This window comes from Dendrobates tinctorius, unplaced genomic scaffold (assembly GCF_039654945.1).
Source record: "Dendrobates tinctorius isolate UK_male_01 unplaced genomic scaffold, ASM3965494v1 ptg000104l, whole genome shotgun sequence".
NCBI lineage: Eukaryota > Metazoa > Chordata > Amphibia > Anura > Dendrobatidae > Dendrobates > Dendrobates tinctorius.
In genome coordinates, this window is record NW_027361772.1 from 19,023,836 (window position 1) to 19,038,246 (window position 14,411).

The 14,411-nt window shown below is 45.7% G+C and overlaps 1 protein-coding gene across 7 annotated transcripts in view; it reads left to right on the forward strand.

Annotated features, from left to right (window-relative positions):
• Positions 1–14,411, forward strand: part of ANK1 (ankyrin 1) — a 321,679-nt gene that overhangs the window by 171,561 nt on the left and 135,707 nt on the right. For all 7 annotated transcript variants that reach the window (XM_073588873.1, XM_073588874.1, XM_073588875.1 and 4 more), the window contains exons 3-7: positions 889–990; positions 8,914–9,012; positions 10,269–10,367; positions 10,458–10,556; positions 13,123–13,308. In XM_073588873.1, coding sequence (XP_073444974.1) covers positions 889–990; positions 8,914–9,012; positions 10,269–10,367; positions 10,458–10,556; positions 13,123–13,308 — 585 coding nt within the window. The remainder of the gene's footprint in view (positions 1–888; positions 991–8,913; positions 9,013–10,268; positions 10,368–10,457; positions 10,557–13,122; positions 13,309–14,411) is intronic.

A 14,411-nucleotide genomic window follows, 5' to 3' on the forward strand; every position in this document is an offset into this window, starting at 1 on the left:
TTCTGCTTGAAAAATGAGGCAAAGTCTTCAGCTGAGATGAGTGGGGAGGGAGGAGGTGCTGGGGGACGGAGGAGAGAATTGAAGGTGTTGAATAACTGTTTAGGGTTGTGAGACAGGGAGGATATGAGAGATGAGAAGTAGGTTTGTTTAGCTGTGGCGAGTGTGGTCTTGAAAGTAGTGAGGGACTGTTTGAATGCGATGAAGTGCCCGTTGGAGTGGGATCTTTTCCATCTGGGCTCAGCAGCCCTGGAAGCTCGCCTCAGTTCTTTGGTCAGGCTGGTGTGCCAGGGCTGTCTGTTGATTTTGCGAGCTTTGGTATGTGTAAGTGGGGCAGCAGATTCCAAAGCTACAGCTATTGTGGTGTTATATAGAGCAGCAGCGTCATCCGCATTGTGTAAGGAACTTATATCTGTGAGAGGGACTAGGGATTCAGAGAATGAGTGTAGGTCAAGGTATTTAAGATTTCTGCGAGGGTGTGAAAGTTTGTGGGGTGGGGATTGTAGACATGGAGTGGAGAGGGAAGAGAATGTGAGAAGGTTGTGGTCAGAGAGAGGAAGAGGTGAGTTAGAGAGGTTAGATAGGGAGCAGAGGCGAATGAAGATGAGGTCCAGTGTGTGGCCATCTTTGTGGGTGGCTGTAGAAGACCATTGAGTGAGGCCGAAGGAGGAAGTGAGAGATAGAAGTTTAGTGGTAGCTGAGAGGGAAGTGTCAATGGGGATGTTGAAGTCGCCCATGATGATAGTAGGGATGTCTGCGGAAAGGAAATGAAGTAGCCAGGTGGTGAAGTGAGTTGATATAAATGTTCACAGTCATTGTACAGCACTGCAAAATGCGTTGTTGACGTAGTAAAAGTAAATTATAATGCTAACAATAACTCTGTCCTTTTAGGCTGATGCAGCGACCAGCTTCCTGCGAGCTGCCAGGGCTGGAAACCTGGACAAAGCGCTGGACCATCTGAGGAATGGAGTGGATATAAATACATGCAACCAGGTAAAACGCACCCCTATCCATAATATATCATGTATAGCACGCTTTATGCAGTCATGTTTAGGCTTTAGAAATAAAGATGGATCAAACATTTTTCCCCCATTTCCAGTCTTTGAGCTTTTGGCATAGATGTTCTCCAGAACTTTTACTGGCAGAATAGCCTCCTTATACAACCACTAATATTCAGTAGCACTGGTTTTATTCTTGGCTACTGGTGATCCCGTTTGGCCTCATGACTTTGAAGCTAGTCCACATAGTATTTTCCGCATTCTCGGCTCTCACGTAGATCTATGGAGAGAGACTACACTACAATCAGAACTTTGCTCCCACCTGCAGAAGAAACTTGTATGATTTATCCTCACGTCTACAAGTGGGTTTCACGTAGGTTTCACAAAGAACCAAAAACTTTTCAAGCTATCGTACCTTATATACTTTTCTATTCTGAATTCAAAAGCCATGAATGATAAAAATCCATTATCTTTCCTGCAATCTATGGTTTAACTATCTGTAGACTAAGTAGACCAAGAACAAGTGGCTCCTAAAGTCTCTCTCTACTTCAAAGGTCTTGACTAGAAGCGGCCAAACTTTTTCAGTATGAGATATTATTTTGTGGGGTTAGGTGATCTACTAGGGGATCACCATGTATAGATATCCCTTTTTCCGTTTCCCTAGTTGCCCCCATGACAGTGATAAGTAGAGGTTTATAGAACCTGCACCTCAGCCATGAATTCTTAATATACGACCCTGCTGCTTTTCCCTTTTGCTAGTCCTTGATGGCTCACACCAACCCTAAGTGAGTCCCAAACCATGTAATAACGCTGACCCATGAATTGAACCTTCAAGATGGTTGTTTGCCATGCTAGAAAGAGAACACAATATGATCTTGATTTCGAGGTCTACCTGCCCCTTCTCAGAGGCCTACTGGTAGATCATGGTCTTCTGTTTGGCCACCACTGATTTAGACCACATAGAATTGTCACAAACAGTGAAGTAGACATTATCTCAAAATCTTGTGTTCCACCATAAGTTTCCACTTCAGTGACACCACCATTGCGGTTCAGCCGGCACCTTTAGGTCTCCTGGAGAATATCGGGCGTGTGGGAAAGGTCCAGCCTCATATGTCCTGTGATCCTGAGGGGGAGATATGTGGTCAGACCTGTCCCACAGGCCGTGTATTCTGCCCGACCTCACCGTGCCTTCTGACCTTTCTTCTCAACCAACACTGTGATGTCGGATATGTCTTGTCTGCTAGCCCAGATTTCGTCTTCTGAGCGTCTTAATTCACGATTCACCATAATTACTGTTGATTTTTGAAAGCTTACTTTCTGGTCTTGTGCAGGTAAAATGTTTAACTTTGCCCCCTTTACTTGAGACTCTCCCGAAAAACAAATACCTTCATTTGACAGAGGGCTTCTACCTTAGATGGTTTGTTAGAGTCTGTCCATGAATGATACTTACTGAGGACTCACTGATTTCATCGGGTGCTGCGCAGTGCTCCATTTTTCTGTATGCAGCAAAGGTACACATTGCCTACATTTAGGCTATGTGCACACGCTGCGGATTGGTCTGCAGATTTGTATCTGCGGAACCGCAGGTAAAATGTCCTGCGGTTTTACCTGCGGATTGGCCTGCGGTTTTCCCCTGCGGTTTATCACCTCTACAATGGAGGAGATGGTAAACCGCAGCAGAATCCGCAGAAAAGAAGTCACATGTCATTTCTTTCTGCGGATTCAAAACCGCAGCTTTTCCGCAGTTAAAAATCCGCAGCATGTGCACAGCAGAATGTAGATCCCATAGGATAACATGCTACTGTACACTGTCTGCAGAACTGCTGCAGATCCGCAGAGGCCAAAACTGCAGAGGATCCGCAGCAAAAACTGTAGCGTGTGCACATAGCCTTAGAGGTGGCTATGAGCTACAGTTGCGCCAGTTGCTAATTGACTTTAAATATTTTTTGAAAACTATTTTTCTTCCTGTTAAAGGGTTTTACTGGGCAATGAAAAAGCGGACAATTTTTGCTCCTATTTTATTCCCGCTACTCCCCTGAGAATTCAGTGCTTTTTCTTTTTTATAAATCTGCAATACGGTTCCAGAGATATGGGATTTTTGGTTTAGTGCTAATTTTTATGGTCTTTCGTAAAGAGGTGTGGCTCACAAGGCAATAATACAGAAAAGTATAAAGACACGCCCCTGAGGATCCTGTGAGCCACACCCCCTTGTAGATCTCATAATAATTACCGTAGCACTTAATAAAAGGTTCAGATCTCTGGACCGCATTTTTAAAAAAAAAACTAAAAATGGAATACTCAGGAGAGCAGCAGGGGAATACAAGAAGAACAAAAACCGGCCACTTTTGATATAGTGACAGGACCTCTTTATAGAGTTTATACCAGTTAAAAATAATGCAAGAAGTAATACTCAGCATCATGGATCCCACACATCGGTCCCTGCTGGATGCTTCTGCCTGGTCACATCCTCAACACTTCAGAAATGCCTGGATAAGTTTGTTCAGCCGTCACTGGCCGCAGCGACGACTCGCCTCTACTAGAGATTGGTAGTCATTTCTGCCTATTTCCAGTTTGTTGATGTTGGGACTGAGAAATAGAGAACAGCGAGGGCCAAGTGAGCACTGGAACAAGACCTGTGTGGGTGAGTTATCAATTATGTTATCATTGTTAGCCAATTTGAACCTTTTTAAGAAAAATTTTCAGCAGTTGAAGAACCATTTTAACCTACCCATACACATAAGATAAAATGTTGGCCAAAATAACCAATTTTGACCATTTTGTCTGAACATCATTATTATTATTTTTTATTTTTAATAATGAAGGGGTTACATACAAAACACAGATATAAATTACAATGAACAAAATAAATTACAATGAACAAAATAACAATGGCAGATAAGCACGGGGAGCGAGTGCCCTTCTCTCATGGGCTTTCAGTCCTCAGGATGATGGGGAAGGAGCCAGTAGGTCGAGGGGTTCCAGCAACTCCGGTGGTGTTGAGGTGGTATCTTGGTCATTGAAGGCTGTAAGCTTTCTTGAAGAGATGGGTTTTTAAGTTCCGTCTGAAAGTTCCAAGTGTGGTGGATAATTGGACGTGTTAGGGCACAGAATTCCAGAGGATGGGGGAAACTTGGGAGAAGCCTTGGAGGCGATTGGGTGAGGAATTTATGAGTATGAAGGAGAAAAGAAGGTCTTCTGAGGACCAGACATTATGTGTGGAAAGATGTCATGTCGGGAGATTAGTTAGATATAAGGAAGAGACAAATTATAGACGGCCAAGTAAGTCATTGTTCGTAGTTTGAACTGGATAACTTGGTGATTTGGGAGCCCATGAAGGGATTTGAAGAGGGGAGAAGCGAAGGAGTAGCGAGGAGAGAGGTGTGTTAGTCGGGCAGCAGAGTTAGGGACGTACTGGAGAGGTGCGAGACTCTTAGAAGGAAGGCCACAGAGGAGTAGTCGATTCAGGAGATGATGAGCGCAAGCACTAACATTTTAGTAGATTCAAGGTTGAATAAGGGACAGATTCTGGAAATATTTTTAAGTTGGAGGCGGCAAGAGTTGTTGAGGGCTTTCTTGTGCAGATTGAAGGATAGGACAGAATCAAGGCTTACTCCAAGACAGCAGACTTCCAGTACAGGGGAAAGCGTGATATCATTTATTGTAATAGATGGATCAGGGAGGGAGGGTTAAATGAAATGGAGGAAAGATGAAAATTTCCGTTTTGTCCACTTTGAGCTTCAAGATTCGTGATGAGAAGGAAGATATGACTAATAGACATTCTGGGATTGTGGACAGCACAGAGGTGATGTCTGAGGCAGAGAGGAAGATCTGAGTGTCATCAGTGTATAGATGGTACTGGAAGCCATGGGACTGTATGAGCTGTCCCAGACCATGGGTATAGATGAAGAAGAGTAGGGGTCCTAGGACAGAGCCTTTAGGGACACCGACAGAGAGAGGATGGGATGAGGAGGGATCCATCATTTGGGAATTATAAACAATTAGTGGATGACGCCAGGGCTGACAAAACCGAGATCTTTCAGGTTGGATTTTTTTAGCCTTAATGGATAGTATCTGGAAAAGGGTATGGTTTAAGAGAATGGGTATGGTTTTAACAAAAGGGTATGTGTCTTTAACAAATACCTGAATTTTGGCACAAAATATTGGCACAGACTAAACGAGTAATGGCATAAGACACAAATAAACGTCTAACATGTCTAGCAGGATGCAAAATTTGGGTCATGTTCTGCCTGCCTGATACAACCCCTTTTTAAGTGAAAAATATTGAGCCCGATTCATTATTTGCATTTTTTATGTAATTTTTCTTTTTTTTGTCTTATGGTATTCGTTGATATTTTTTAACTACAGAGTCTTCAAACTTGTGCACGCACGTGGTTTGTAAATTTTGCGCAAAATCAAAAATGCTCTATATTTTTGCCACTTTACTTTTTAGAGCAGAAAGTTGTATGTTCCCCAAACTGTGCCCACGGTGGTAAACATAAGAAAACAATAAAAAAAAAAGCAGAAAAATGTAAAATAAATCTTTAGAAAGGTGCAAATTAAAAGCAGAATAAGGCGATAATGAAAAGCAGGCGAAAAACACCAAAAATATAAGTGTAAATGCAATAATGAGTCGGGCTCGTTGTTCCTAACCTGCCATAATTAATTCCATAATAAAAAAAATATTCTTTACTTGACCCCATAGTAATATTTCGACCCCATAGTAAAACCACAACTTGTGACAAGTTTGACATGGGAATATAGTCACTAATTGATATTAATACAGGGAGGTATAGAGGTATATAGTATATACTGTATCGCTGACTGCTTCCAGGCCGCTTAATGAACTTAATCATATTTTCCATTTATATGCTAATTCCTCTTCATTTCTTCCAAAACGGTTAATTTGAAGAGGTGTTAAGTGAGGTACAATTAAATCTTTAATCTCATATACCCGCACTGGGGGGCCAGGACCGATAGCACTGCCTGGGGGGCCAGGACCGATAGCACTGCCTGGGGGGCCAGGACCGATAGCACTGCTGGGGGGCCAGGACCCATAGCACTGCTGGGGGGCCAGGACCCATAGCACTGCTGGGGGTCCAGGACCTATAGCACTGCTAGGGGGTCCAGGACCGATAGCACTGCTGGGGGGCCAGGACCGATAGCACTGCTGGGGGTCCAGGACCTATAGCACTGCTGGGGGTTCAGGACCTATAGCACTGCTGGGGGTCCAGGACCTATAGCACTGCTGGGGGTCCAGGACCTATAGCACTGCTGGGGGTCCAGGACCGATAGCACTGCTGGGGGTCCAGGACCGATAGCACTGCTGGGGGTCCAGGACCTATAGCACTGCTGGGGGTCCAGGACCTATAGCACTGCTGGGGGTCCAGGACCGATAGCACTGCTGGGGGTCAGGACCGATAGCACTGCTGGGGGGCCAGGACCAATAGCACTGCTGGGGGTCCAGGACCTATAGCACTGCTGGGGGGTCCAGGACCGATAGCACTGCTGGGGGGCCAGGACCGATAGCACTGCTGGGGGGCCAGGACCGATAGCACTGCTGGGGGTCCAGGACCTATAGCACTGCTAGGGGGTCCAGGACCGATAGCACTGCTGGGGGGCCAGGACCGATAGCACTGCTGGGGGTCCAGGACCGATAGCACTGCTGGGGGTCCAGGACCTATAGCACTGCTGGGGGTCCAGGACCTATAGCACTGCTGGGGGTCCAGGACCAATAGCACTGCTGGGGGTCCAGGACCGATAGCACTGCTGGGGGTCCAGGACCGATAGCACTGCTGGGGGTCCAGGACCGATAGCACTGCTGGGGGTCCAGGACCGATAGCACTGCTGGGGGTCCAGGACCGATAGCACTGCTGGGGGTCCAGGACCGATAGCACTGCTGGGGGGCCAGGACCGATAGCACTGCTGAGGGGCCAGGACCGATAGCACTGCTGGTGGTCCAGGACCTATAGCACTGCTGGTGGTCCAGGACCTATAGCACTGCTGGGGGGCCAGGACCGATAGCACTGCTGGGGGGCCAGGACCGATAGCACTGCTGGGGGGCCAGGACCGATAGCACTGCTGGGGGTCCAGGACCGATAGCACTGCTGGGGGTCCAGGACCGATAGCACTGCTGGGGGTCCAGGACCGATAGCACTGCTGGGGGTCCAGGACCGATAGCACTGCTGGGGGGCCAGGACCGATAGCACTGCTGAGGGGCCAGGACCGATAGCACTGCTGGTGGTCCAGGACCTATAGCACTGCTGGTGGTCCAGGACCTATAGCACTGCTGGGGGGCCAGGACCGATAGCACTGCTGGGGGGCCAGGACCGATAGCACTGCTGGGGGGCCAGGACCGATAGCACTGCTGGGGGGCCAGGACCGATAGCACTGCTGGGGGGCCAGGACCGATAGCACTGCTGGGGGGCCAGGACCGATAGCACTGCTGGGGGGCCAGGACCGATAGCACTGCTGGGGGCCAGGACCGATAGCACTGCCTGGGGGGCCAGGACCGATAGCACTGCCTGGGGGGCCAGGACCGATAGCACTGCTGGGGGGCCAGGACCGATAGCACTGCTGGGGGGCCAGGACCGATAGCACTGCTGGGGGGCCAGGACCGATAGCACTGCCTGGGGGGCCAGGACCGATAGCACTGCCTGGGGGGCCAGGACCGATAGCACTGCTGGGGGGCCAGGACCGATAGCACTGCTGGGGGGCCAGGACCGATAGCACTGCTAGGGGGCCAGAACCGATAGCACTGCTGGGGGCCAGGACTGATAGCACTGCTTTGGAGCCAGGACCGATAGCACTGCTTTGGAGCCAGGATCTATAGCACTGCTGGGGGGCTAGGACCGATAGCACTGAGGGGGGGCCAGGACCGATAGCACTGCTGAGGGCCAGAACTGATAGCACTGCAGGGGGGCCAGGACTGATAATGCTGCTGGGAGTGGAGGTGGGGCTGGGACTGATAACACTGCTGGTCGCTGCATTTGCATCATTTCCCTTATTATACCAGGCATTGCTGGCATTTATTAGGCAAAAAGCGCAGTCCGTTTCCCTTTATTGGGGGGTGAAGCTTTAGGTGGTCCAAAAGTAGCCATCACACCTGATGTCTGCTGCCTGAGGGGGCACAAAGATTTACCTACCACATATCAGGAAACCAGTATTATAAATGGTCCATTACAAATTACACCTTCACCTATGACCACATCATAAATACAATTCTTACCTACGTGGTGGAAGTCGATAACAAGGATTATGGTGCAGTAGAAAGTAGACATTTCCATGTCCTGTATGAGGAGTTGGCCTTCGAAAAATTGGGTTTCTCTTGTGGTTCCAAGAAACGCCAGTTTTACTCATCATGTAATACTGCTTTTCGCCTGCGGTGTCACTGTGGAATAAATATGTAGCTGCTAACCGTTTTCACCAATGATTAACTCTGATCAAGATGGGCTCACACTTTACCTTGGCAGAGACATATGGGAATTTTTAAGAAAGCGTAGAAAAATCAAGTCTAGTAATAAATGGGGGCTGATTTAACTATACGTCATTGGCATAGCCCTAGAAATCACCAGCTTAGGCCTTTGAAAAATTTTGTGTTTGATTCTTTGGCATTAGGCCATGTTCACATGATGCAATTTTTGCTGCAGTTTTTTTTGAAAATCTACTTTTTTCAAAAACGCTATGATTGTATAATAATGTTGCAGCAAAAAAGTAGCTGGCGAATAAGGCCTAAATAGAGCGTAAATCTTAGCAAATTCAATATTTGGACAAAAATGTGCCCCCCAAAGCCATAAATCTACCCCGTACTGTGATGTTACCGCTTGCGTTGTAGTGTGACCTCACTGTCCGCTGCATTGCCAGCCCCATAGCCTCCATGGTTTTTTTCTGTTCAAAAAGATTAACCCCTTCTTTCCCGCAGAATGGGCTGAATGCTCTGCATCTATCCAGCAAGGAGGGGCACCTGAAAATGGTGAGCGAGCTGCTACACAAAGAAATTGTGCTGGAGACCACCACCAAGGTGAGAGCTACTGTCCGTCAACTAATCCTGTCTCACATTTAATGACTCTCGTATGTTATATCGTATAATGAGCATTTGAGCAGTTTTAGGGGGACTTTTTTTTTTACTTAAAGGGACATTCCCATCTCCAAGATCCTATCCCAATATGTAATAGGCATAATAATAATAATATTAGCAAATGCCTCCAATTAGAAATGTAGTATAGTTCTTCTGATTCTCTATGTCTCTTTCCTCATGTGAATCTATTACAGGACCTTAGGTATCCATGGTTACAACCAATGATATAGTGACAGCTAATTGCCAGTGCTTGTAACCATGGAAAACTAAGGTCATGCAATGCCTGCATATGAGGAAAAAGACATAGCTAAACAGAAGAACTATTCTACATTTCTAATTGGAGGTTTTGCTAATATTATTATTATTATACCTACTTCATATTGGGATAGGAACTTGGAGAAGGGAGAAAACATTTGGAGAATACCCCTTTAAATGCATGTATTTGATGTTAAAATGTATTTTTTTCAATTGGGTTTCATTAAAAATCATGCACCATTTGAGTTTTACAAGCTCTTTGTTTACCTGCAAATTGAACTTTGATGTGGTCATAAATCAGCCAATGGGAGCTTAGAAAAGATAAAAAAAGAAAATCTAAAAATGTTCTTGTGGCAGAATGAGCTCACTGACAGATTCTAAGTTAACTCATTCTGTGGTCATCAATTGACAATGCAACACAGAGGCTGTAGAAGGCAAGCGGTGCAAAGTGTTAAATAGAAGCCAAATGTAAAAATCATTTTTAGCCCCTGATACACGCATTTAAAGTGTAGGAGTACACTTCCGAAAAAAGTGCACGGCAGAGCGCACGGTCGCTCTGCCGTCACAATTGCAGTCTCTGGCCCCGCCACATATATCCGGACCCCGACAGGGACACAGAACGCAATGTGAAAGCCCCCTTACTTACTTTATAATGGCCAGCACACCTTTTTAAGGTGATCATTAACCCTTTCCTGTTATGGCCAATTTTCGTTTTTACCCTTTTTTTTTTATTTCGCCGGCCGAATGACGGTTTAGCTCCAATGGCCGGGGAAGGGGGATCTTTGGATCCAGTCAGGGTGATGTTATGGGATCACCAGTTATCTAATCAAAAATATGGATCATATATAATCTGTAGGGAATGTGCCATCTATGGACGGCTGTGCCTAACCCTTCTCTGTATGTGTAACCATCTTAAATATCCCCCCTCCCCATCGGCTGTGTAGAAAGGTAACACAGCGCTGCACATTGCTGCCTTGGCCGGACAAGAAGACGTGGTGCGGGAGCTCGTCAATTATGGCGCCAATGTCAACAGCCAGTCACAGGTACCACTGTCCGCCGCCGCATAATGAAATCATGTGTTTCCAGTAATTTCACAAAAAGGTGACCATCGCCTCTGCTTTATGTGACCACAGAAAGGCTTTACGCCCCTGTATATGGCAGCTCAGGAGAACCATCTTCCGGTGGTGAAGTTCCTTCTGGAAAGCGGAGCCAACCAGAACCTTGCCACAGAGGTCAGTAAATGTGGTGACATAAGAAGTCACTGTTTCTTGATGTTCGAGCTTATTTCCACTGCAAATTTTAAGGTAATTCTAAGAAGAGGAGACATTGGGGAGCTGTTTGATGAGGTCAGAACAATTATGTTGGCATTAAAGGAGTATTCTCATCTTCATGACCCAATCCCAATATGTAATGGGTATAATAATAATAATAATAATAATAATATTAGCAAATACCGCTTGTTAGAAATGTAGTATAGTTCTTCTGATTTGCTAAATTGCTTAGCTCATGTGCAGGGCACTGCAGTAGCTTAGGTATCCATGGTTATGACCATTCATATAGTGACAGTTAGTTCTTAGCAGTTGTAACCATGGATACCTAAGTTACTGCACATGGAGTAAGCGACAGAGCTAATCAGAAGAACTATACTACATTTCTAATTGGAGGTATTTGATATAATTGTTATTATTTCACCTACTACATATTGGGATAGGATCTTGGAGATGGGAATAACCCTTTCAAGGAAACACTGGAGTCACAGATTATTTTCTTTGTGTGACTAACATAGCAGCTAGGGTCAAAATAGTTTTGATGCCATAAAACCAAAAATTTGTTATTTATTGAGATATAATAAAGTGTTTTTTTTTATTTATTCAAAAATAAAAGGTCCTCATACCAAGATTCAAGATAGGCGCCACTGATCACTGGAAATTTTGCCACATTCCCATTTAAATTAATGTCCTTTATAATTTTAGAATACGTCCCGACAGGGACCACGACCATAGAGAATCCATCACCCTCGTCACGTGCTTGCCATAGATGAGTGCCATGCTCCGTTCTGTTGTCCGTGCGCTCTTGGTGCAACCGTCCACAAGGTTGTAGCAATACCGAGAAATCCAGGAACCAGGTCATCAGACGTCCTCACAGAAAAATCACGTTTCGGCTGCACGGGAGCCTTTATCAAGCCATAAAAAATGTATATCTCTGCTTTTCTATCCCTTGATAAAGGCCCTGCATGGCGAAACCTTGTGATTTTTCTGTACTAGTAAAGTTCCCAAAAGGAGGATGTCTGGTGCCCTGGTTTCTGGATTACCCTCAAAACTGAAACCTGTTTCCAGGTGGCCATAATGTGTTATGGTTGCAAAATGATCGTTCGTCATCAGATGATTAGATCATTCATGGTGTACAAACAGGAGGCGATGTGCTGCTGATAATGGTGATATTCTGTAGGCACAGGACGATGGTGATAACGATCGTTCTGCACATCTGTCCAGCGTAGTCTCTATGTGCGTAAAAAGACATAGGCCAGAAGGAGAAGCTTGGGGCCTCCGTCTGGTGACTGGAGACCTATGGCAACATTAAAGTATATGCCGGGAGCTCTACATTAACACACAGTGTGCACTTAGACTAAGCTTGATTGACAGGTCTCTCCCTATTTGAGTATGACGTCAGACACAAATAAGGAGAGACCTGTCAATCAAGCTTAGTCTTAGTGCCCTTCAGGAGTATTCTATGCTACAAGCACATGTGGCGGCACATAGCATCCGCCATACAGAACTGCGCACGAGGCTAAAGCTTGAAATGCGGCATGCGAGATTTTGTGAAACTCCACCCAAAAAAAAAAGACAAAAAAACACATTAGCTGGTATGTATAAAAAATGGCACAAAGGAGAAGTAAACATGAACAAGCAAGGAAATCACATCCGATAAACAGATCCGGTAACAAATCAATCTAAAAGGGTGTGGGGCACGGACAAGGATCACGGGCTGGCCCCCTAGCAAGAACAGCTGAGTAGAAGAGCAGATATCCAGCAACCACCTGACTAAGAGCCTTAGTGCTCGAAACACGTAGGCCGATTGTTTCTATCTTATCCTCCTTACATTTATTTTTTTGTTTAAGTGCAATTAATAAATTATATTTTTATAATACTTTTTTCACTTCGGCTGCTTGATATCTGCACTTCTACAAAATGGAGAAGTATCTTATTTAGCATGGGAACCCTTAATCTCCTCCTCCCCCCAGTGAATGGGTATGGTTGCGAGAACATCAAACCTAATTGAAATGCGTTGGCTATCTACGGTAATTATATATAATAGAATGGTCCTGTTCCTTTTACACGTGCGTATAATACCATTTCGTAAACCACTATCCTCAGCATATGAGCACAAGGGGCATTTGATGGCGGGTTTCCAGCTCATCCTGGTTTTATCGCTTCTTGGCCCCTGGGCACGATCCCATTTCTTGCCAGTGGCCTCTTTTGTCTTTTGGTTAAAAAGGCGAACTTTTTAAAACTTCAGCTCACAGCTGGGTTCTGTAGAAAGGATGGCTGACCTACATTTACAGAGAGAGCGCGCAGGATGTAGCCAAGTTTCGGGCTGTCTCCATAAAGATGGGTCACTGACCTATTAAACAGTATCCCAGTGTGCAGCCTTTTTTCTGAAGGACTCAGTGATACTATACCAGCCGGTGCCCCGCCGTCTTGTACCTTTTGATGTAAGTTCCCGCATCTGTCCACTCCGTACTGTTACCTCTAATAGTCTAGATGTAAGCTTTCCCATGTATGATCTTCTCACACGCAGGATGGATTCACCCCGTTGGCCGTAGCTCTGCAGCAGGGACATGAGAATGTGGTGGCTCACCTCATCAGCTACGGGATGAAAGGAAAAGTGAGACTTCCCGCGCTGCACATTGCAGCTCGAAATGATGACACCCGGACAGCTGCTGTTCTCCTGCAGAACGACCCCAATGCAGACGTCTTGTCAAAGGTCAGAATACATGACATCACTTGACAGGGCCACAATCCACCCCCCTTGGGGTCCCATCCTTCATCTTACACCCTATTTTTTTACTGTTGGTGCACACTTTGGGGCATTTTCTAGCATGATGGTTAAGTGATTCGTTTTCTTACACACACTAGTCATAATTACTTTTTTTGCACCCTTATTGCAGTACTTGACATTACATAAGATATTCCATGGCCACTATATTAGGTGTATCCGTCTAGTGCAAGGTAGGAACCCTCCTTTCTTTGGTTTCATGCATTCTAGTTTTCGCAGGCGAGGCCACTCCAGGAAAAACCCAGCAGCTTCTTTCCTGAAGCGGCTCTGCCTGTAGTTTTGCTGTCGTTTTCACAGCAGCTCCGCTACTGGCACTGTTATGATTGAGTCACCGAGGAAAAAAAACAAAACACAAGCTCAGCCCAGAAAATCAGAGAGGTTGGAAACTAGCGGATTGCAGACCCCTGATCCTATCACACAACTAGCAGTAGCCGTGGAGTGTTCCTACGGTGATCCTAGACACCTCGTCACAGCCGGAGATCTAAATAAGCCTAAAGAGAGAAAAGGGAAAAACTGACTGCCCCAGAGCAGACCTCAAAGCAATAGGCAGCCCCCAACATATAATGACGGTGAAGCAAGATGAAAACACTAACACAGATAGAAAGATAGGTTGAGCAAACGATGGGGCCCAAGCTAACTAAAAAGGACCGGACAGAAAAGCTGCTGTCTGCAATCCGAGAAAACCCTGCTAAAAATATTACCAACACAACTGATAAGCAAAAAGGACCCTGAAGTCACTAGACTTCAAACCCTATATCAGCACTCAGAATATTCTGGAAGCAGAGCAAAAGAGAACACTGATCAAGGAAAAAGAATCCGGCACACCCCCGGCCGGGGATGGCTGAACTCAAAAAACAAGGTAAACAAAACCAAAACTAATAAGTTCTATAGCAGAGCAAAAACTTATCTTTGGGAAGCAGGAATCAGACTGGTCTCCAAGAATCCAGCAGAGAAATCACCAGCGACTCAGAAGGGCGTCGGCTGCCTTATATCCAGTCTGTAGTTCCCGTTACCCAGTCACAATCCACCTG